This window comes from Engraulis encrasicolus, chromosome 4 (assembly GCF_034702125.1).
Source record: "Engraulis encrasicolus isolate BLACKSEA-1 chromosome 4, IST_EnEncr_1.0, whole genome shotgun sequence".
NCBI lineage: Eukaryota > Metazoa > Chordata > Actinopteri > Clupeiformes > Engraulidae > Engraulis > Engraulis encrasicolus.
The window spans coordinates 40,285,685-40,308,636 of NC_085860.1; the positions used below are offsets into that span (position 1 = coordinate 40,285,685).

A 22,952-nucleotide genomic window follows, 5' to 3' on the forward strand; every position below is an offset into this window, starting at 1 on the left:
CAGTAGCCTTTTTTTTTTAAGACGACTTAGGCCGAAACGTCTGTCATGCTAACCCACCAAAACAAAAGACAAGAACCTCACTTGAGAGTGCGGCTTTTCAACAAAAAATGAGTCAGTAGCCAATCAGAGTGGACCATAGTGGACATCCACACAGCGCTCGGTTGCACATCTGGCACAAGTACCAGACACCAGCTGTGTGGGTACACACACACACACACACACACAGACACACAGACACAGACACACACACACACACACAGACACACACACACACACACACACACACACACACACACACACACACACACACACACACACACACACACACACACACACACACACACACACACACACACACACACACACACACACACACACACACATTAGCGCACACGCACACACACGCACACTGTACCTGATCCAAACCACATATACACACACCAGCTGCAGGAAATGCCAGGAGTTCAGACAGGATCTCACAACTGGGCAACCACACGGGCAAACAGAAATGCACATTTAAACACAAGCTCTTACACAACCTAATCATACACAACCCACATGTGCACATGGCAGAGAGAGAGAGAGAGAGAGAGAGAGAGAGAGAGAGAGAGAGAGAGAGAGAGAGAGAGAGAGAGAGAGAGAGAGAGAGAATAGAGAAGAGGGAGGGACAGACAAGATTGCTGAACAGGAAGATTTTTGTTCATAACTTCACAGACGGAAATCACATATGCTGGCCACAGCAGGACTCTGTGGCCAAGACACACAATAGTATGCACGCAGGCACGCAGGCACGCAGGCACGCAGGCACGCACACAAGAGCATACGAACACAAACACAGGCACACAGACAGTGACTGTTTCTCAAAGTGAAGTGTTCTAGCTTTGCGAGGATGAGTAACGAGGATTTCACGTCATCGCGAGTCGCCAAGTACGGTTCCAAAGTGAAGGATGCTTCAAATTCTACCAAGTGCCACGCACTACACTTGCAGCATCCTTGCCATGACAAAATACCCAGAATCCTTCCCGCTTGCGCACTCACGCAAGCCTTTTTACTAACAGGCATGGGAAAACTATGCATGTTTAAGCACAATATATACAGTGCCCTCCATTATTATTGGCACCCCTGGTTGAGATGTGTTTTTTAGCTTCCAATTATTATTATTTTTCTCTAAATAATATGGGACCTTAATGGAAAAAAAAGAGAAAAATCCAACCTTCAATACAAGTGCATTTATTCAGTGGGGAAAAAATCCCACATAAAGAAATAATTATTTGACATCAAATAATGTGTGTCACAATTATTAGCACCCCTGTTGTTAATATTTTGTACAACCCCCTTTTGCCAAAAAAACAGCACCTAATCTTCTCCTATAATGTTTCACAAGATGGGAAAAGACAGAAAGAGGGATCTTCAGCCATTCCTCTTTGCAGAATCTCTCTAAATCATCCAGAGACCTGGGTCCTCTCCTCTGTACTCTCCTCTTCAGCTCACCCCACAGGTTCTCAATGGGGTTGAGGTCTGGGGACTGAGATGGCCATGGGAGGAGCTTGATTTTGTGTCTGGTTAACCATTTCTGTGTAGATTTGGCCGTATGTTTAGGGTCATTGTCTTGCTGAAAGACCCAGCGACGACCCATCTTCAGCTTTTTGGCAGAGGGCAACAGATTTTGATTTAAAATGTCCTGGTATTTCAAAGCATTCATGATGCCATGCACCCTAACAAGCTTCCCAGGGCCTTTGGAAGCGAAACAGCCCCACAGCATCACTGACCCACCCCCATACTTCACAGTGGGTATGAGGTGCTTTTCAGCATGCGCATCTTTCGTGGCACGCCAGACCCACTTAGAGTGTTTGTTGCCAAAAAGCTCAATCTTGGTCTCATCTGACCAAAACACACGGTCCCAGTTGAAGCCCCAATACCGCTGGGCGAACTCCAGACGTTTACGTTTATGATTGTGGGTGAGGAAAGGTTTTCTCCGTGCATGCCTCCCAAACAGCTTGTTGGCGTGTAGACAGCGCCTGATGGTTGATTTGGAGACTTTGTGACCCCAGGATGCTACCATTTGTTGTAATTCTGTAACAGTGAGCTTTGGAGATATTTTGATTTCTCTTACCATCCTCCTCACTGTGCGTGGTGGCAAAATAAACTTGGGTCCTCGTCCAGGCTTGTTTACCACGGTTCCAGTTGTTTTGAACTTCTCAATTATTCCTCTCACAGTAGATATGGGCAGCTGCAGTTGAGTGGCAATCTTCTTGTAGCCTCTGCCTGACCTGTGAAGGTCGACGCACATCTGCCTCACTTGTATGGTGTGTTCCTTTGTCTTTCCCATGTTTAAGAGTGGATAAGAGAAATGGCCTCGGTGTCACGTCATATTTATTCCCCAGGGAAACAGGAAGTGATGAATTACTAATTAAATGTTCCTACATACTCTGGTAAACTTTGTAAACTACTGTAGAAATGACAGAAATGCTTCAATTATATTTATTTCCTGGGAATTGTTAAGGGTGCCAATAATTGTGGAACAGGTGATTTAATGAAAAATAATTATTTTTTTGTCAGGGATTTTTTTTATTTTCCTACAATTCATTTGAGTTGAAGGCTACATTTTCCTAAAATTTTCAGTGTGACAGTATTCTTCTGCAATAAACACTGAATTTATTTTAAGGCTTTTAACATATCTCAACCAGGGGTGCCAATAATTATGGAGGGCACTGTATGCTACTGTATGTTGTTTCCGAGATAAATAGCTTGAAATATCTCAACACAACTTAGTCATTGTTTGTGCTCATTACGTTTCTGTTGCTTTTCAGAGCTTTTGACAACAGATAATTTGTGTATTGTTATGAATTGATATGAGAATGCCTTAATATAAATTGAAAAAGGCAATTGAAAAAAAAGCTGAATAAGCCATGTAGATGGTCAAAATAGATAGCATGACATGGTCCAATGGGATGTCAGCATAACTTGCATGCAGGGACGTTACGTTTGCTCCTCACGTTCACCCACTGACAGCCAATCAGCAGACAGGGGAAACCTACTCCCTTTGCCATAAATCAAACAGTATTCCGTGCGAGTGGGCATTCATTCAACCCGACTCCTCTACAGCCTCTCGTGTGTACCGGTCGCCACAGCTTGCGCTGCCTGCCTGCTGTCCTGCTGTCCTCACACACAGGAGCATGCCGCTCATGTCTACTTCAGATTTTAGGAGTCTACCATCACAAACATGCATGTGTGCACATGTGAGACGCACACACACGGGCGCAAGCGCACACGTACACACACACGCACACAAACAAGAACATAGCTACATGTGAGGCGCGTGCACATGTGAGACGCACGCGCACACACACACACACACACACACACACACACACACACACACACACACACACACACACACACACACACACACACACACACACACACACACACACACACGTAGACACGTAGACACGTACACACACAAACAAGAACATCGGCACACAGACAGGCATGCACACAGATAGGGGCATGGACACGCACAAAAACATTGGCGCAAGTCATGCAGGCACACAGAACAGACATGGAGGCTGAGGCGCGCACACACACACACACACATATACACACACAGGCTATTTAAAGGTTTAACAGTGATTTATTCCCGTGGGTGGTCCCGGCACTGTTTACAGTTCTGTGCCAATAGTAACTATACCTGGCCTGTTATAAGATAGCATGACCGGCCGTGCTTTGAAAAGAAAAACAAGCTAGTAAAAAGCGAGTATTGCCAACAATGTGCAATAGATACGCAACAAGTCAAAGGATCTTTTGCACCTGTTCGCACCAAGCTATGAAACTGGACCTCATGCCCTTCTCTCCCTCCTTTGTCCTGTGTAGGTAGAGCAGAACCCTGCTCTCCCCTGGATAAAAAAGGGTGCCCTCTATGCTATGCTATACATTTTTGTTATACGATTTTTTTCGTGCACCTGCATACAGACTTGTATAACAAAAAGTAGCGCTAGAAATTCATTAATGCACTAAACAGTTTCACTGCTGCACACCTCACTCTTTTTGGCATCATATAAAATGGTATGATGGTAATCGGTCAGAGACGGGGGAGCTGCGAAACTGGTGACCTTTTGCACATTGTGGGACAAAGGTCATGAGTGGCCAGCCTCACGTACACAACCCCAACTCTACCTCTACTGTTTTTGGCAGGAGTCCTCCTCAGACATACTGTACATCTTAGAGTAGGTGATACGGTCTTCACAAAGTTGTTCGATAGCTCACTTACTAATTATTTTATCCACTGACATCTGCTAAATCAGTTACGGTGTATGTAATGACCATAAAAGTCTTGTTTGAAAAGAAGGCCCAATCCAAATTGGGTTTTGTCTCCTCTAGCTTTTTCTTAAATTAGGCCAGAGGGTAGCAAAGCTGTCAAGCGAGAACAGGGTCGTCTTTGTGTGACACTTACACGTAGCTTTATGGAGTAATTGTCGTTAACTAAACACAAACCAGGTATTAAGTGGAATTCTGTGTGGATAACATCTGATATTGTTTTAGACACAATGGCCCTCATTTATCAAAGCAGCGCACAACGAAAATCATGAGAGAATCATTGCGAGAATCACACAACTGAGGTGCTGTTTCCACGTAGCAGGATATTTTTTTCTCCTGTTAGGTGTAAACGCAACATGTGGATAAAAATAAATCCTCCATTGTAACAAATGTGTTTCAGCCCCCTAAACAGGATATTTTTTTCTAGTGCTTTTCATACCTGGGGGCGTATTACAGAAACTTCCTATCTTGAGAATCTTATCTTATCTGTCTAGTTACCGCGGCAACGGCACTTTAGGACCGAATTTAGGAAAAGCGTATTACAGAACAGCGTTTCCTAAGTTGTTTTGCGCATCCTATCTTAAGTTAAGAAAGGGGTATTACAGAAGCATCGTAACTTCGAAAAATCCTAAATAATTGGTACTAACTTTAGGACAGCCATCCAGCTGTCCTAATTCCAGTTATCCATTGATTTGTTAGCCAAAATTTAACTGGTGTTCATAACTATAGCCTAATATTTACCCACGCTCAGCTAGCTGTTTCAGCCAGAGCTACAGTGATGTCTATTTCATCCGGGAAAACAACGCAATTGTGAACGGATGAAATGTTAATTAAATTAGGCTATAGGGCTATACTGACCCAAACGATGTGTGAAGTGAAGAGTTGATGATAAATCTACCCGACTTCGATGTGAAGTCCGATATCAACTTCCCTAATTGACAGCAGACCAACTGGGTCAAGCAAGCCAAGTCGGCTGTATTGTCATTTATTTACATGCGCTGGTCATACAAAGACATTTCATGAAATTACGTTTCTTAACTGTTGTGCATGCATTCGCTTGGAAAAACAAAGCATTGGGATGAAAATATGGAAAATGGGATGCACTTTATTGGGACTGATACTAACACAATGCATTCGGTCAATTCAACATGAGGTTTGCAGGCAGCGAGATGACCTCATTTCGTCCTGACAGATGTTGCTGTATTAGAAATCCGTTCGGCGGAACGTCACTAATAAGTGCGTTATTTAAAAGTATATCACATCAATGAGCATAAAAAGTTTAGCGAAATATTTACGTCCTTTTCCTCTCTGGTTTAGTATCACGCAGACCGCGAGATGCAGCAGCAGCAGTCAAACTTGTGTTCTAGCTTGCGTGGCGCACTACTGTTGCTAGGTAGCGGTGCATTTGTTGTCAGGTAACAGACATAAAAAGTAGATTGTAGATGTTTAGATCGCTACTTTAGGATTCCTAACTCAAGATAAGATAGGATTTCCAAAGATAAGATAAGAATCCTAAATGAAGTTAGGATTTGTTTCTGTAATACCAAACTGGAAAAAAATCTTATCTCAAGTCAAAAGTTAAGATAGGACGACTGAAGATAGGAAGTTTTCTGTAATACGCCCCCTGGATTTTAAATATCTGCTAAGTGGAAACGGAAGGGCAAAACCAGGGCTTTGAACCGGTTCAAGGAACGAAAACGAAAACCGGGAACTTTTTGTATTTTACAGGGAACAGAAACTAAACCGGAAACGTTATTATTTTTTGTGTTCTGGAACAGGAACACTTATTTAAAAATATTGGTAACCGGTTAATACCGGTTAATACCGTTCCTCAAACAAACAAAAAAAGTAATTCTTTTCCTGCGCACGTTACCATGACGGCTGAGGTTCACAATCTGTGTGACATCAGACATTCTCTGACTGAATGGAAAGAGAGCTGTGGACTACAAAGTCTCCACTCCACATCTTAAATAAGAGAAACCACTGTCATACAAAAGGGCAAAGTTTCCATTGCATCATTGTAAGACATTGCAGAGAAGCGCGTGTAAAGCGCACCAAGAATGTTCGACGTTATTGGGTATCCATGGCCGCTTTAAATATGCACAAACTCACAATGTCCATCATAGCGCTCCCCGTGACCCAAGTCAGTGTGGAGCGTGCATTTTCATCATTGAGGTTTATTCTCCGCTTCTCCTCTTAGGTCGTCCCTAAATGACACAATTCTGGAGGATATTCTTTTCATCTGCTTGAATAAACAGTTTGAAATGTAGGCTGACTCATTTGCACTTCCGTCTTTCTTGGTTAATTCACGTCAGTTAGGCCAGCTGACAGGAACGAAATTAACCGTTCCGGGAACAGTATTTTTCTGTTCTAACCGGTTCGGGAACGTCAATTTATTGGTGGAACGCATAACCGGAAACGTTATAATTCCGTTTCTGTTCGGAACGGAACGTTTGGGAAAAAATAACGGTTCAAAGCCCTGGTCATAACCATTGCAAAACCAATACAACCAGGAGAAAAAAATACCCACATATAAAAATATCCAGCTATGTGTAAACAGCACCTGAAACTGCGTTACTCTCAGTGACTGAAGCTCTAAGGACTGCAAGAACGGAAGGACTATCCTCGGTCCTCATCTTACTAGACCTGGCTGCAGCCTTTGACACAGTCAATCACAAGATCCCCCTGAGGATACTCACGGCCATGGGAATCACTGGCGTTGTCCACTCATGGTTCAACTCCTAACTATCTGGACGCACCTTCAGTGTGTCAGGGCAGGGGAAACTGTCGACGACTCACGCGCTCTCCACAGGCGTACCCCAAGGATCAGTGCTGGGACCCCTTCTGTTTGCAATATAAACCTCCTCCCTGGGACGTGTCATTCAAACACATGGGTTTCCTACCACTGTTATGCTGATGACACCCAGATGTACCTGTCGTTCCGTCCAGAGGACACCACGGTTTCGGCACGCATTTCTGCCTGCCTCACCGACTTGTCAACATGGATGAAGGACCACCACCTACAGCTGAACCTCTCCAATACAGAGCTCCTGGTGATCCCAGCTTAAGAGTCGCTCAGTCACAACATCAACCTCAAGATAGGCTCCACCATCGTGACCCCAAACAAAGTCACCAAAAACCTTGGCGTCATGATTGATGATGAGCTGTCATGCTCCAACTACATCAAGTCAGTCACCCAGACCTGGCCATTCCAGATGTCCAACGTACGGAATATCAGACCTGTGCTGACACAATATTCTACACAACAACTGGTCCAGGCCACGGTCCTGTACCGCGTTGAATACTGCAACTCACTCATGACAGGTCTACCTGCTTGTGCGCTAAAACCTCTGCAGATGATCCAAAATGCGGCAGCACGGTTGATATTCCATCAACCCAAAAGGACCAATGTTACTCCTCTATTTCTTGAGTTGCACTGGCTACCAATCGCCGCCCGGATCAAGCACAAGGCATTGAGCCTTGCCTACAAAACCATCACAGGAACGGCCCCAGCGCAACTGAAGGACCTACTAACGCCTTATGTTACTGGAAGAGAACTGCGCTCATCCAGCACAAGCCGTCTGGCTCTGCCATCCAGTCGCGCTAGGTACTCCCAGTCAAGATTGTTCTCCGTTGTTGTACCCAAATGGTGGAACGGTCTCCCAGAGGCAGCAAGACTAAGCAAATATCTTGCAGCCTTCAAGAAACAAGTAAAGACCTTCCTCTTTCGAGAGTATCTACTAGACTAATGCTTGAGCTGGCCTAGCCCCAGGGCAGACTCCTGACATGATGTCTAGTTTAGTTTGTGTGTGTGTGTTGTGTGTTGTGTCGTTATTTACTCTTTATTTACTCAAAAAAAAAAATCTAACCCCTCTTTGCAACTGCACTTGCTGTTCAGTATATTTCCTGTGCACTTTGTATTTGCTTGTGATGTTGGCTTGATTATGTCCTCTTTTGAAAGTCGCTTTGGTTATAAAGCGTCTGCCAAATGCAATGCAATGTAATGTACCTTCTTTTTCTACGACCAGTTGGCATTTATCAAATCTCATCGTAAGCGCAGGAAAAATAAAATCCGCCTGCTCTCAGACGATGTACGCCGTTTTCAAGTTGGACTTGAGATGACTATGATCACCAACTTGAGCAGCAGTTGTAGTGCAACAACTCATTATCAAAAATATGTGGCCTACATAATTACAAAATGTTTTTACATTGTATATTTTGGCTATAACCCAACTTCTATCTGTTTGAATTGGTACACCCTTCCTGGGAGCACTGCGTTACTTTGACATAGTCTCTTGCAGTTGTGGACCTAGTAGACTAAGTGAGAATTTGTGATTTGACGTGATGTGTGAATAATTGTGCAATATACAGCCGCGTACTGGGATGTGCCTTCAGTCGTGGGATCAATGGATCAACGTCCCTTCTTTTTAACAGCTGGGAGTTCAGGTGTACATCAATCAATACATACAGTAATAATCTTCCGGTTGAGTTTCACCGTTTCGCACACAACTACTATCCGAATATACACCTGACACGTGTGTGTCTGATAACACTTTATAGTCGTCCATTTAGGTGGCAAAAAGGCTATTCCCTCGAAGGACTGGAGCGCAGGAGAGAAGCAGGGCGCACATGAGCGCGAGAAGGACCGCACACTGGACATAGTGTACATGTAAAAGTTTGTTGGCCAGTTCCACATAGGACCATTTTCTTGACCTCGTTTAAAAGAGTTTATCATATATATTTTTTTAAGTTTGTTATTATTTTCATTATTTCTGCTGTAGACAATCAAACATTTCATTGTAACCAACATTATTTGGAAATCAATCTCTACCCCTTCCATATTGAGAAACAAAACACTGTTGACTACTGCTGTTGGTTATTTCCACGTGTTATTTTGTTGTCTACCTCGCGTAAAGCCTAATTTCAAGTTGTCAATCTACCAGAAACGTGGATGTTTTAGCCGGTTTGCATCTCTCCATGTCGCAAACTCAGGGGTGCGGTCTCCTTCTCGCTGTGTTAGAGAAGGTGTGATTATTCTAATTACGATGGTTTTCAGATGCTGAATTTATCAACAGCCGCTCGCTCTTACGATTGGAGAGGTACGCATGTCTAGTAAATCTCACGTACGACGACATCTACGCTCATTTCTGCGATGGTTTCTACGCAAGTTTGATAAATGAGGGCCAATGTCCCAATATCTTGGTATTGGAGGACACTCCCAGGACATGTGAAGGTATGTACCTTATCTGTTGAGTGTTACAATGTGTGCATGCAGGTCTTGTAATTCTACCCATTTTGTGTAATAGATATGATATGGTGTAGGCGCTTTGTATTAATTTAAAAAGAAAGAATTAGCTGATGTGCTCAGGTTTTTTCTTGAATTAGGCCATAGAGTAACAAACGACCAGCTCTCTGCAAGCCTATTATAGGTACTTCTGTAGTGTTGTTTTTGGTCAGTCACCCTCGTATACATCTTTGGTAACATAGAAAGCAAGTGAAAGCCCCATTGAGAAACTCCAACTCCCATTTTCATTGTGGCACAGCATTCCACAGCACACAAGTGAACACTGCACACTGCACACGATGCAACAAAATTGCATTTTTTCCTCACCCGTGCAAGGGGGCAGCCCTCAATGGCGCCCCGAGGGAGCAGTGCGGTGGGACGGTACCATGCTCAGGGTCCTCAGTCATGGAGGAGGATGGGGGAGAGCACTGGTTAATTACTCCCTCCCATCAACCTGGTGGGTCGGGAGTCGAACCGGCAACCTTTGGGCTACAAGTCTGACACCCTAACCGCTTACCCATTACTGCCCGTAGAAGTTAAGGTGTGTGTGAAGAGTAGCCTAAACAGTCATACCTCTGCCTGTGCTGCTACGGGGTGGGTCATCTATACACCGTGACGCCTCCTTCTGCGTATCCTGAGCCTGAGCGCTCATCTTGGTGTCCAGCACGCTCCAGCCCTGCGGCAGCGTGAGGTGGCGGAGAGCCAGGGCCAGGTTGGAGTCCATCTTCTCACACTCCTGCAGAGGGATCTGACACTCGTCCAGCAGCAGGGCACCCTCCTGACCTCCACTGCTGCTGCTGCTGCCACCTCCATCGCCTCCTCCACCAACTTCATCCCCAGCACCGCTGGGCCCGATTCCAGCATGATGGCTCACCAGGAACTGGGCCATGTCCCAGGCCAGGTCCTGGACGAACTGGAAGCATTCCTCCGCTAGGGTGTCTACGGAGCCGCCGGGCCGAGCTGAACACAGGGTCACCTGGACCACCTCAATGGAGTTGTGGGCTGAGAGGCGAGATACAGAGAGGGAGCAATAGACAATATCAAGCAATAGCAATAGCAGGAGAGAGAACGAGAGAGAAAGGGAAGGCGAATAGATAAAATATCTGTTTAGATGAAGATGAAATTGTATCTTTTTGGCACAGAAAAAGTTAACCAGGACAATAGTTAACAATGAAGATGAGATACCATCAGACACAGCCAATAGAAAACAATGAGGACCAGATACATACAAGCACAGTGAAATGTAACCCTGGACAATAGAAGACAATGACAACTAGATACTGTCAGATATTGTCATCTTTAGACAATGGCTGTCACATGCCAGAATGCATCTGTTTCTCATCTGCAGTAAAAATGGAAGTGCAAGTCAAAGAGTAAATCTTACTGTGTGTTGTGTTACCTACAGGCTATTAAAGATCGCCTCTCAACGTTATTTCATTAATACTGCCGTGTTCCCCAATGTTATTGAATGTGTTACGCGTTGGTCCTGTTTTAAAAAACGCGCTGGTTGCTTTGTTTCAAGACGTTTTTGCAAGCTGGCAAGGTGGCTTGTAGAGAAACGAGAGAGTGTTCCGTGTTTCTCGTGGAAATGCGTCTCTGATTGGCTCACTCCTCCTGCTCTCGAAGAAACGCGTCTCTGATTGGCTCAGTCCTCCAGTTCTTGGAGAAAATGTAATGGCAAACAGAGTCGCCACTTCCCCGGGTGGTACTGCATTATAGGGGCGCCATCGGAGGCGTGCAGGCTCCATTCAGGGCTGTACTCTTTTGACTGCGACCCCTAGGCTTGCTACAGGCACGGAGCAACCAGAGTGAGCTGGCTTTATGCATGAGGCTTTGTGCTGCGTGTGTACCTGAGAGTAGCAACCAGCTGATAGCTAAGCTAAGCTATGTTTCGGGCCACCAGACGTTGCTTGTTTTGAAAACAAGCAGAAAAAAATTACTCGACATGTTTTTAGATAAATGGGTCGATATAAACATTTGTGGGCAACGCCTTCTTTCGACGTGACGAAACACAGAAAGGCTTTCGTGATTCGCTCGTTTCTCTGCATTATTTATGTAAATTGGGAAACACCGGGAAACACAGCCAGGAGAGTTGACGCACCGCTATGAGAGCCTTGCAAGTGAGTTTAACTTGGTGTGACCGTCCGATCTTCGAAAGGAGTGAGTAAAACTGAGTTTTATCGGAAGTTGGCCTTTAAGTAATGTGGTAATTTATCCAAAGGGTTTCTCCAAACACTTAACATGTTATTTCGATTACACCTGCCACATATTGTGAATGTAATTTGTAAAGTTGCTTCACAAATTAGTCATATTTCAATACAATGTCATGTCATTACAGAATATAATCTATACAATGATGATAGTTACATTCCTGTAACACCAGCCGACCCCCACCCACTAGACTAACAAATGGTCTGTGGGAAACACTCAAGTTGAACCTTGAAGATTGTGTGGTAGTCTGACCTGAATACAGGTCAGGGACAGGGCAAGTCAAGTCTCACCTGTGGAAAGGGTGAAGGTTGACATCAGAGAAAGAGAGAGAGCGCCTTACCTGAAAGAAGGCTCTAGGGATTATATGAAGGTGTTAGTGGGTATGGGGTTTCACCTCAGGGAGGTTTATAAGGGGCTAAGAGATTCATCTGGGTGTTAAAGTCACACTAAGTAGTTTTAATCTTCAGTCGCCCAAAACGATGGAAGCAGAGGTGTCTCTCGGAGAGCAAAATAGATAGGGGTTGCACCTCTGAACTTTGTGAATATAGCCCATGCATGTAGAGGGCAACATTGCAAATTCAGAGGTGCCTTTCACTCGTACAAGTTGGCTAACCACTGAAACTACTTTGGAATTGATTGACTTTTGGAAAAATCATGAGATCTAACATATGAGTGCCGACAGGAGGCTGCTAGAGACTCATCCGGAAAAAGGGGTTAAGCTGTAGCCTAGTAGTCTGAGCTTGGGAAATGTTCCGGGGGTTAATCTCTCAGTCTGTGAATTCCGTGAGAGTGTTTGGAGTTCACCTGAGGGAGAACGTAGGAGCCTCACCTGAGACCTAGGGGTTTAGCCTGGGTCGGCCCATACTACCTTTAACGCTGAACAAAGTTTAACTTTCTGAAAGTAGTCTGGACAGGCAAACCATTCACAACATTGTACATTCTAACGAGATTGGGAACCAAATCAATTGTTAGCATTTCTGGAAGCTCAATGAGGTGGACTCACTAGTTCAATTGGGATGAGTGAAGAAATGGGTGTGATCAATAGCACACTGAGGTATTACCTGCGTGAAGCTGCCCCCCACCCCCCCCCTAAGACCCAAAATGTTGAAATAACACTGCAGCCATGACGTCACAGGTCAGAAAAATGTATTAAAAGTATGAGTATTTGAGTATTTAAATTAATCAAAAGCCTTAATAGCACAAACTAACATTTTTACAGCACTATCCGGCACAAACATAGCACATACAATGCAGTATTATTTCCGCATTTTGGCCCACGCCCACCTCAGAGGGAGGGGACCTGGGGCTTCATTACTTTGACCGGAAGGTTGCCCCTTTGGTAGGAGTGTATATTCAAGAAGAAGGGCTCTCCCCTGGCCATATGAAGTAGGAGTAATGGCACATACACCAGACGCGACTAGAGCGACACCGGCGAAGAAAGTAATTGGCTTTGTATGGAGTCGCTGGTGACAGAGGACACAGATGCAATTTGGGTGACTAGAGGCGATTTGAGCTTGCCTCGCACGCCATCCTACGGATTTCCGCCAAGAGACTTGGCTCCGTACTACGTCTGGCAACTGTTTTCTGTGGAGCGATGTTGAGCGGTAGGATTTGGCCAGCCAATCCTCTCCAGAAAACAGCCAATAAGTGAAGAGACAGGTTGGCGAAGGGGGGGGGTTCATGATGATGACGTAAACGCATGCGCTATGTTGTTGTTAAGTAACTGTCGGCGATTGGGTGAGAGCTGTCCAATCATTTCAAAACAGAACGGAGTGCAAACTTAATGCTTCCTGCAATTGCATGAGATCAAACAACTCCCAGACCATGAATACGAAATGAAATAGTATTATAATTATGGCATGGTCAGGACATTTTGGATTTGAGCGACAGTTTGGAGTTGAACTTAAGCCAGGAGACTCATGTGGGTGTGGAGGCGGGTAACAAGGTTAGGAGACTCACTTGGGTGTGGAGGAGGGTAACGGGGTTGGGGGTCTCACCTGGATGCAAAGAGTAACAGGGTTGGGGGGGGTCTCACCTGGATACAAAGAGTAACGGGGTTGGGGGGGGGGTCTCACCTGGATGCAAAGAGTAACGGGGTTGGGGGGGGGGTCTCACCTGGATGCAAAGAGTAACGGGGTTGGGGGGGGGGGGTCTCACCTGGATGCAAAGAGTAACGGGGTTGGGGGGGGGGGGGGGTCTCACCTGGATGCAAAGAGTAACGGGGTTGGGGGTCTCACCTGGATGCAAAGAGTAACGGGGTTGGGGGGGGGGGTGGTCTCACCTGGGCATATGGCCTGGAGCGTGAGCTGGCTGAGGCGGAGGGTGCTGGCCAGGTGCCGCTGGGTGGAGCCTGCAAACAGCAGGTAGAACTCCACCTCCTCCTCTTCCTCCACGCGCTCATCATCACACAGCTGGACCGTCAGCACACACTCACCCTGCAGGAAAGACACGCACACACACGCACAACACAAATTAGTGAAATTCTTGGATGACACACACACACACACACACACACACACACACACACACACACACACACACACACACACACACACACACACACACACACACACACACACACACACACACACACAGAAGGGCACAAGAACAACAATAAACAACACAAAATGAATGAACAACGCAACAAATGCTACAAACGCAACACCAGTTGATTGTGTTGAAGATGATGGAACATTTTTGCACACAAATGCCTAAACGCACACATGCACGCACGCACATAATATATTTCCGGGCACAGAGGTATGCACATCCTGTAACCCAAAGCGGAAGCACACAAACAGAAAAACTCACACAAACGTTTAACATACACAGTCTTACACAAACACACATCAGCAAAGGCAGACTCTATTAGTGGAAGTGTTTATAGGGGGTTAAGAATATGTTTGCAGAACGTAACCAGATTCCTGGTATCACAAGGCTATATTAACACTCTGGCACCTCCAACCACTGACGCCAATTAGTCCAACACAAATTTCCAAACGTTACAAAGTACAGAACGTCAAACATGTGCACCAAAGTGTTTACACGCGCACGCACGCACGCACGCACGCACGCAGGCACACACGTATCAGCAAGCCCTCAAAAGTAGCAGCTATTTAGGGCCAGAGTGCACAGTACACTGAGGGCTGGACACCTGTAGGGGCCTACTGAAGCCTGCAGCACCACAACATATAGATCTCACTCAACTGGCTCCCACTGGCCATGAGAACAAGGCAAGGCAACATAAACAACCAGGGCACAAAACTGTAATTACCCCGCCTAATTTACTTACAGGAGCTGCAGTTAGTGTGTGTGTGTGTGTGTGTGTGTGTGTGTATGTGTGGTGTCACGTGACGGAGAAGTGAGTTTTCGTAAGAAGGTACAGTAGTCTGCTTGACAGTTTTTCAATGTGTTTATTTCAGTGTGTTGATCTCTCTATTGGCCGATAGTGACGCCTCCGTTGAGTAGGGAGAAAACAAGTTTATTGTTGCCACATGACTCTTGTGTCTGTGCATGTGCACAGTATGGGTCTGGCAACAGAGAAACCTTGGCAAAAGACCTCATCATGATGCCAATTTAGACACCCACATAAATAAGGGTCATATTCAACACTGACTGGACACATGCGCTCACATACACAGGCACACAGAGATGCTCATATACAGTGTACGCGCCCAGACACGCACGCACGCAAAGGTCACATCAAAAGACTATTATTACACCAAGACTATCAGATCAGATTCTTTATTTTTTTCTGAGATCAATTGGAGTACAGTGATGTCAATATCCATAATCCATATCTATACAGAACTATACTACCAGCCTTCCTCTTCCACCCCAGTGCTATCACAGAACTATGACGTGTTCCAATATATTGACTGTACTGTTCTACAAGGCGAGGTGTTGTAACTATACAAACATTGAGTCAAATATCCATTTTCAGTCCAAACTCAATTTTGCATTCGATGCCTGTTGGCTTTTGAAGGGAAGTTCAATTTTATAGACTGATTTATCCACTACTTACTACCGTCCCTCCCATCCCCCATCCCCCATTATTCACAATACAGCACGCACCAATGTAACCTCTGCAGCACTGCCCCTAGAGAGGCAGAGAGAGGAGATAAGATTATGGGGCTGGCTGGCGCGCTTACCTCCTCGCCTGCCAAGTGGCTGTCCTTTTATTTAGAGGTCCGTTGTCTAACCAGGACCTGGGGCTTTATATATAGACATCTTTATCTGCCAGGACCTGCAGCTTAATAGCGTGGCCCTGGCCGTGCCTGTTTTAAAGTCCATGGCTTTAGACAATAACAGTGACATCATCCCAACATTTAGCACAATCAAACATTTCCCCCCATCCTTCATCTATAAAGACCAGCTATAGTCACGCTAGCACACAAACCATCCAGTACAAGCACACAAGCAAGGCTGTATGGCCACCAGGGAAGCTGACAGAGGGGGACAAAGGGGTCAGTTGGCCCAGAGAGAGACGGGGCCCAGAATTGAGTCCCCATTGCATTGTGTGTATTGAGTATGGGGGCCCTGTCATACGACTTTGTCCCCGGCCTGGCCAAAGCTGTCAGCGGCCCTAATAGTCACACGATTACACAAGCATGCAACAGGGTTCAACGAGAAGGAACAACATACAGAAGGCAAAACATAGTGACTTGGTGAAATACATGAGCTCGAGCACAAAAGGGCAGAGGCTACAATATAACAATTGCTTCATTCAGCAGTGTACAAAACACAAGCGTTCAATAATAAAGCACAATACAATAAACCTCAACCCAGTCCACGCCCCTGGGCAAAGCCATATGTGGTTAGCACGTTATGCTACAGTAAACAGAGTGCCGGTCTGAGTGATGGTGACTGAGTGATAGCGTTGGCAGGGTTGCCAGAAGAGACTGATGATTTCCAACCCAAAAAAAATGCTCAAACCCGCCTGGAAGCACTAAACCCCACCCAATTTTAACTAAATTCTATTGATTTCTATGGCCTGCCCAAATGCCCCTTTTACCCATTTTTACAGGCCATCCTAAGCAGCCCAATTGGGCAGGAAACAGCCCAATCTGGCAACACTGGCCTTTGGTGCCCCAGTAGGTAGACAGTAGGTAGCCGGGTGGGTGGAGTCTTTCAGCTGTCAGCACACACACCTGCCCTTTGCTGCCACCGGTGAGGGGTGGCGAGAGGTGACACAGGGATAAAAGGAAGGATACAACCACAGTATCCACCCATATGTACACACACACAAACTTGTGTCTGCACAGACACAGACACAGACACACACAGACACAGACACACACAGACACACACACGCACACACAGACACAGACACAGACACAGACACACACACACACACACTCAGTTCATTCAGTTCATTCAGTGCTGAAGTGTCTTTTGTTTGTGCTCGTCCGGCTCCTCAGCTCTCTGCAGCTCTGCACTGGTGGGGCCCTTTAACACACTCCTTTCCTCCTCCTTGTTGTGCTTCTTTCTTGCCGCGGATTGAGACCATACAACAGAGCACACATGTGTATTTGCGGAGCACTGTAAATGTGCACTGAAATGTGCCAGCATGTCTACTTCACGTCACCCTCAGAGCGTTGATTAGATTATGTAGATACGATTGATGTACTTGTGTGAGAGAAACAGGTGGCCTTAGGAAAAACTTGTGGCCTTAGATACGAGGCTATGAGCCTATCGGCCTCTGCGTCCATCCGTCTTCTATCTGTGCGAGTCCACGCCCCCGCACAGAAACTCTGTGCCCGTCGTCGAGCGCCTCGAAAAAAATCTAACTATCCATCGGACGGACGCGGAAGACGGAGACAAAAAGGTGCTATGATTGGTCGTGTCGCTTCTTCCTTGTTCTTATGGCAGCGCAATGCCGGTAGTTTGCGAGAGCAGAGCTGTATTCTGTTAAAAACTATATTAATGCCTTGTGTGTAAATGTGTGTAAATTAAATACACGAAGCTAGCTAAGTAACAAACAATGCATCAGTTGAACACTCGTGGCACAATGCCAGCGGTTTTACTACCGTAGCTTCCTCCATCGAAAGTAAACACACATCGGCAGAATCAACTGTCTTTACATGCTTGCATTTTCTGCTCGTGAAAACAGACTGGGTATGTCAAATAATGATACCAGTACATTGTCTTTGCAATTTGTGTGAAAATACCTAGCTAACCGGGCTAGAAAGCAACATTGCTTAATAATGACCGCAGTGCTTTCAATGTAGTGAAAGCGTGAAAGCCCATTGGGAAACTCCAACTCCCATTGTCATTGTGACACAGCACTCCACAGCACACAAGTGAACACTGCACACTGCGAAATTGCATTTATGCCTCACCCGTGCAAGGGGGCAGCCCTCAGTGGCGCCCCATGGGGAGCAGTGCGGTGGGACGGTACCATGCTCAGGGTATCTCAGTCATGGAGGAGGATGGGGGAGAGCACTGGTTGATTACTCCCCCCACCAACCTGGCGGGTCGGGAGTCGAACCGGCAACCTCTGGGATGCAAGTCTGACGCCCTAACCGCTCACCCATGACTGCCTTTATGTAGTGAAGGTAATCGCACAATTTCAAATGTGGCTCGCGACGAGACCACAGACCTCGCAGATCTCGCAGATGCATGAATACAAAGTTGGTTCGTGGCCACTCCCACACGGCTTTTGACGAGCGCAGTTGCAGAAGTCTAATCTGACCTTGAGACGTGTGTGTGTGTGTGTGTGTGTGTGTGTGTGTGTGTGTGTGTGTGTGTGTGTGTGTGTGTGTGTGTGTGTGTGTGTGTGTGTGTGTGTGTGTGTGTGTGTGTGGGTACACGTGCGCATGTGTGTCATATGAGTGTCTATGTGCACGTGTGTGTAGGTTGACTCGCAGAGAAGCGAGACGCTGTGCTGTGCTGTGCTGTGCTGTGGTGCCATGCACGCGAGCCCCAGACACTCCTGTCAAGAACAGCCCTGAAAGCAGCTTTTGTATGGGAGAGGGGAGCAGACCGAGGCCTCCAAAGGTCACATGCCGAGTGCAACCACTACAAAACTCCAGCTGCAGACGTACGCACGCGTGCTACGGGCCGGCCAAACAAGGCCACTCCTGAAGCCCAGGCTCCCTGCATGCATTATCAGAAGATCACATGACCCTGACCCCACTGCAACCCAAGACCACCAAACAACACTGGCTGCTTCTGTCCTGCTCGGTGGACCTAGACAGACTAACAGACAGACAGACAGACTAACAGACAGACAGACAGACAAACAGACAGGAGGGGGTCGGGACCCCGGGGACTCAGGAGGACACAGAGTGCAATTTTAGACAGGCGGACAGACAGGCAGACCAGCAGGAGAAGGGGGATCTCACAGACAGAAGCAATTTTAAAGAGATACAGGAAGACAGACAAGCATGCAAGGAGGGACGAGAGGGGGGATGAGTTCGGGAGTCCTACGCTTGAGGACACAGAAGCCATTTTAGACTCAGAGATTCTTCCAGAAACAGCAGGAGCAGTCTGCCCAGCCCGACACAGGCGCTTGTTGTGGGGCAGGAGGAACAAGGGGAGGCGGGGTTTGGAGGATGGGGAAGGGTGGGTGCCACAGGCGAGAAAATAAACAAAACACACACAGAGAGAGAGAGAGAGAGAGAGAGAGAGAGAGAGAGAGAGAGAGAGAGTGCAAAACAGTTCAAGAGAGTGCAAGAACGAGAGAGCAAAAGAGAGCGACAGAAAGAAATAGAGAGAGAGAGAGAGAGAGAGAGAGAGAGAGAGAGAGAGAGAGAGAGAGAGAGAGAGAGAGAGAGAGAGAGAGAGAGAGAGAGAGAGAGAGAGAGAGAGAGAGAGAGAGAGAGAGAGAGAGATTGCTGCAGACCACCCATGCTGGGCCTCTGTTCTTGGCTAATGCTAGGTCACTTCAAAAAGCACATGCAGCTGCCTTTCACGACTGCACTATACTTAATGCAATTATACATTACGACACAGGAGACTGTTTATTTCTGAACAAGCAACATAAATCTGTCTTATTAAGCGGGTGAGTGTGAGTGTGAGTGTGAGTGTGAGTGTGAGTGTGAGTGTGAGAGAGAGAGAGAGAGAGAGAGAGAGAGAGAGAGAGAGAGAGAGAGAGAGAGAGAGAGAGAGAGAGAGAGAGAGAGAGAGAGACACACTGTGTGTGTGTGTGTGTGTGTGTGTGTGTGTGTGTGTGTGTGTGTGTGTGTGTGTGTGTGTGTGTGTGTGTGTGTGTGTGTGTGTGTGTGTGTGTGTGTGTGTGTGTGTGTGTGTGCTTGACTGAATCACTCAGTGTGTGTGTGTGAGAGAGAATGTGTATGTGTCTGTCTATGAGAGAGCGTGTGTGTGCATGCAAGTGTGTTTACATTTAGGGGGCACAAGTACTTCATCCAACAAAAGCCTTTGGCTCTACAATAAATCTGCACTGCTGAGGTTTGTGTAAAGATATTGCCAAGCAAGGTAGGAAGGTTGATAGAGAAGAGACACTGACTCACATACGTGCACGCACACTCACACACATGCACGCTCACGGCCGGCACGCACGCACACACGCACCTGCGATCCTGATGTGAACCTGGCTTCTGCTAAAGAGACAACCCAATGACCTCCAATACTGTCCACAGCTGTTCAGCAGACAGGCGTACATACCTGAACTGTCGGAGAACCCTCACTGAGAGGTGAACCTCACTCAGCAGCCTGAATCACGATTGACTTTAACCCATTGTGTCCTGGAGACACATATATGCTGCATTCAGGTTCTTGAGATTTGAGCCATCTTATTAAAAGTGTGGGTAAGTCAGAGCTGAATGAACACATTCTAAGGCAAAACGAGAGTCCTAGTTTTAAAATGCAACTCATTTCATGCTTGTATGTGCTGCAGAGGCTGAGACATTTAGGTTTCTAACACTGTGCGGGTCCGGTTCTCGATTCTGATTGGTTGATAGCCGTGGTCAACTGCGCATAAAGCAACACATTCCAACTGAAGATTCTATACGTGTCTAAGTAAGACCGGGCGCATATACATTGCTAATGAGAATATGTTGCAGTTGGGTAAGGGAGTCTGCTAGAAGAGCAAATCTTTGCACCATCTGTGGTTGGGGTATCAGTGTGATTGCAAAGACATTTCATTCCTGCAGTGTTTATCGCCCCTTGCTGAGTTTTTGTGAAGTGTGTGTCTGGCCCCACTGGAATATATAAAATAATAACTTGACAACAATAGAAGTAATATTCAGAGATGCAATAGATTATTATAATGCAGTTCTTCACTAATGGGAATATTGTCGAAGTTATTTTGGTTTATTTTGGTGTACTTTTTACTGCACAACATTAACTGTCAGTACCCAGAACCAGAACAGGCATGCCTAATTAAGGGAGGCATGGAACGATGAAGAGTAATTCAATTTTTTGAATAGAACTCTGCTGTAGAATACTCAATGGCAACCACGGCTTGCTGTGAGGACTAATTAGTTAGCTGCTGGGCCTAGTGAGTCAACCAGAACAGGTGTTGCCAATTAAGGGTTCTGACAGTTACTCTTCAGTGTCCATTAGCTAAATTAGATTATGTTACTTTTACTACAACTGCTATACATGGGTTCTCAATTTTTGCTTTCCCCTGGCTGCGCAACCCTGGCTGCACAAAACTCAACCTCTGATTGTTGGAAACCGCTGTCGGTCAAAAAATTAGCTCCCTCCTCACAACACCGTTTTATAGACAAAAAAACATGTATGCTTTGGTCCAAATGGCAAGCCCACTTTAAGTATTTTCATTTTTATCATTCTAGTTGAAATAAAAAATTGTGCTATACTTTTCCTGCCAACCTGCCACGGCCCCCCTAGCACCCTTTGCAGCCCCCCAGGGGTCCCCAGCCCCCAATTTGAAAACCACTGAACTAAAGCAATACTTAGCACACGTGAACTTTGCGGTGTTGGTTCAATAAAGAGTAGATGAGGGTTAGAATGAAGAGTAGAATTTCGCACTAACTGGTTGGTCATCATCAGACTACAAGGATACTACAAGGAGAGGTATAAAATAATCTTATTTCCAAAAATGGGACAGTATCACTTTAATACTGTAGAATTTAAATGTGACACTTAGGCAGCCAGATGAAGGTCTAAGAACCAAAAGCTCACAAGTCAAGCTTTACACAAAAAAAGACCTGAAGTGTGCGGAATCGCGGATTGTCTCCTTTAAACGTCAACTGAATCCTGCACCCTCTAATCAGATGAGCGGTGACAAATCACTACTTCACAGGTCAAATGTGAAGCTTAAAAATAGTATTTCTGAAATTGTTACATTGGTTTGCCGACTGGTACTGGAGGTGAATGACAATCCAGAATTAGCCTTGCCACCTTCCTATGGCTATGGTTGCAGTGCAGAATGTTTTTGGGGGAGTGGAGAGTCTCTCTGTTATTCTCCATGGATGACTATTCCCCACTTAGCCTGTATGGCAAGTGATGAGATCTTCTTAGCATTGCTTTAAAGGGACAGTTTGGTCAATTTCAACATGCAGTTGTAATGCTCACACTACCCTGGACTTGTCAGTGCCTGAGATTTTTTTTTTCTTCTTCTTCAGCCGACAGCAGTACCTTTTGGGAAAATATTTGGAGTTGGCCTATGTTTCATTTTTTAAAAATGTAAACAAACGCTGCCCCCATTAGAATTGCTCATATCTCGGAAAGGGCTGAGCCGAAAAATGTGGCATCACCAGGTACTGACAAGTCAAGGGTAGCGTGAGCAATACAACTGCATGTTGAAATTGACCAAACTGTCCCTTTAAACCAGCCAAGAACTAACCCAGGACGTTCATGTCACCATGACGGGTAACACATTGCAAATTCTATTTAAATTAGTCCTCTAACGAAAATAATCAGTAACAGTCAAAACTACACACAACATTAGAGGTTACTAAGCTCTGTGGGTTGACAGTTACACAAAAGAAACGTGCAAGACGACCAATCCTCTGACCCTACAGTAGACGTCTGTCTGGCTGAGGCAACTTGACGTCTGCCACATCTCCAATTTAGTTTCACAGCTACAAATGTATCTGGGGTTGCTTAGCAACGTCTGTTGTGCACAGGAAGGAGCGATTGTCAACTGCAGCTGCAGAGGTACTGTAGAACACGCAGCTGTTTCCACAAACACACACGAACACACGCATGA

The 22,952-nt window shown here is 45.8% G+C and overlaps 1 protein-coding gene across 4 annotated transcripts in view; it reads right to left on the reverse strand.

Annotated features, from left to right (window-relative positions):
• akap13 (A-kinase anchoring protein 13) overlaps positions 1–22,952 on the reverse strand; it is a 151,406-nt gene that overhangs the window by 90,580 nt on the left and 37,874 nt on the right. For all 4 annotated transcript variants that reach the window (XM_063197419.1, XM_063197420.1, XM_063197417.1 and 1 more), the window contains exons 3-4: positions 14,094–14,247; positions 10,175–10,603 (exon numbers count right to left, since the gene is read on the reverse strand). In XM_063197419.1, the coding sequence (XP_063053489.1) occupies positions 10,175–10,603; positions 14,094–14,247 (583 nt within the window). The remainder of the gene's footprint in view (positions 1–10,174; positions 10,604–14,093; positions 14,248–22,952) is intronic.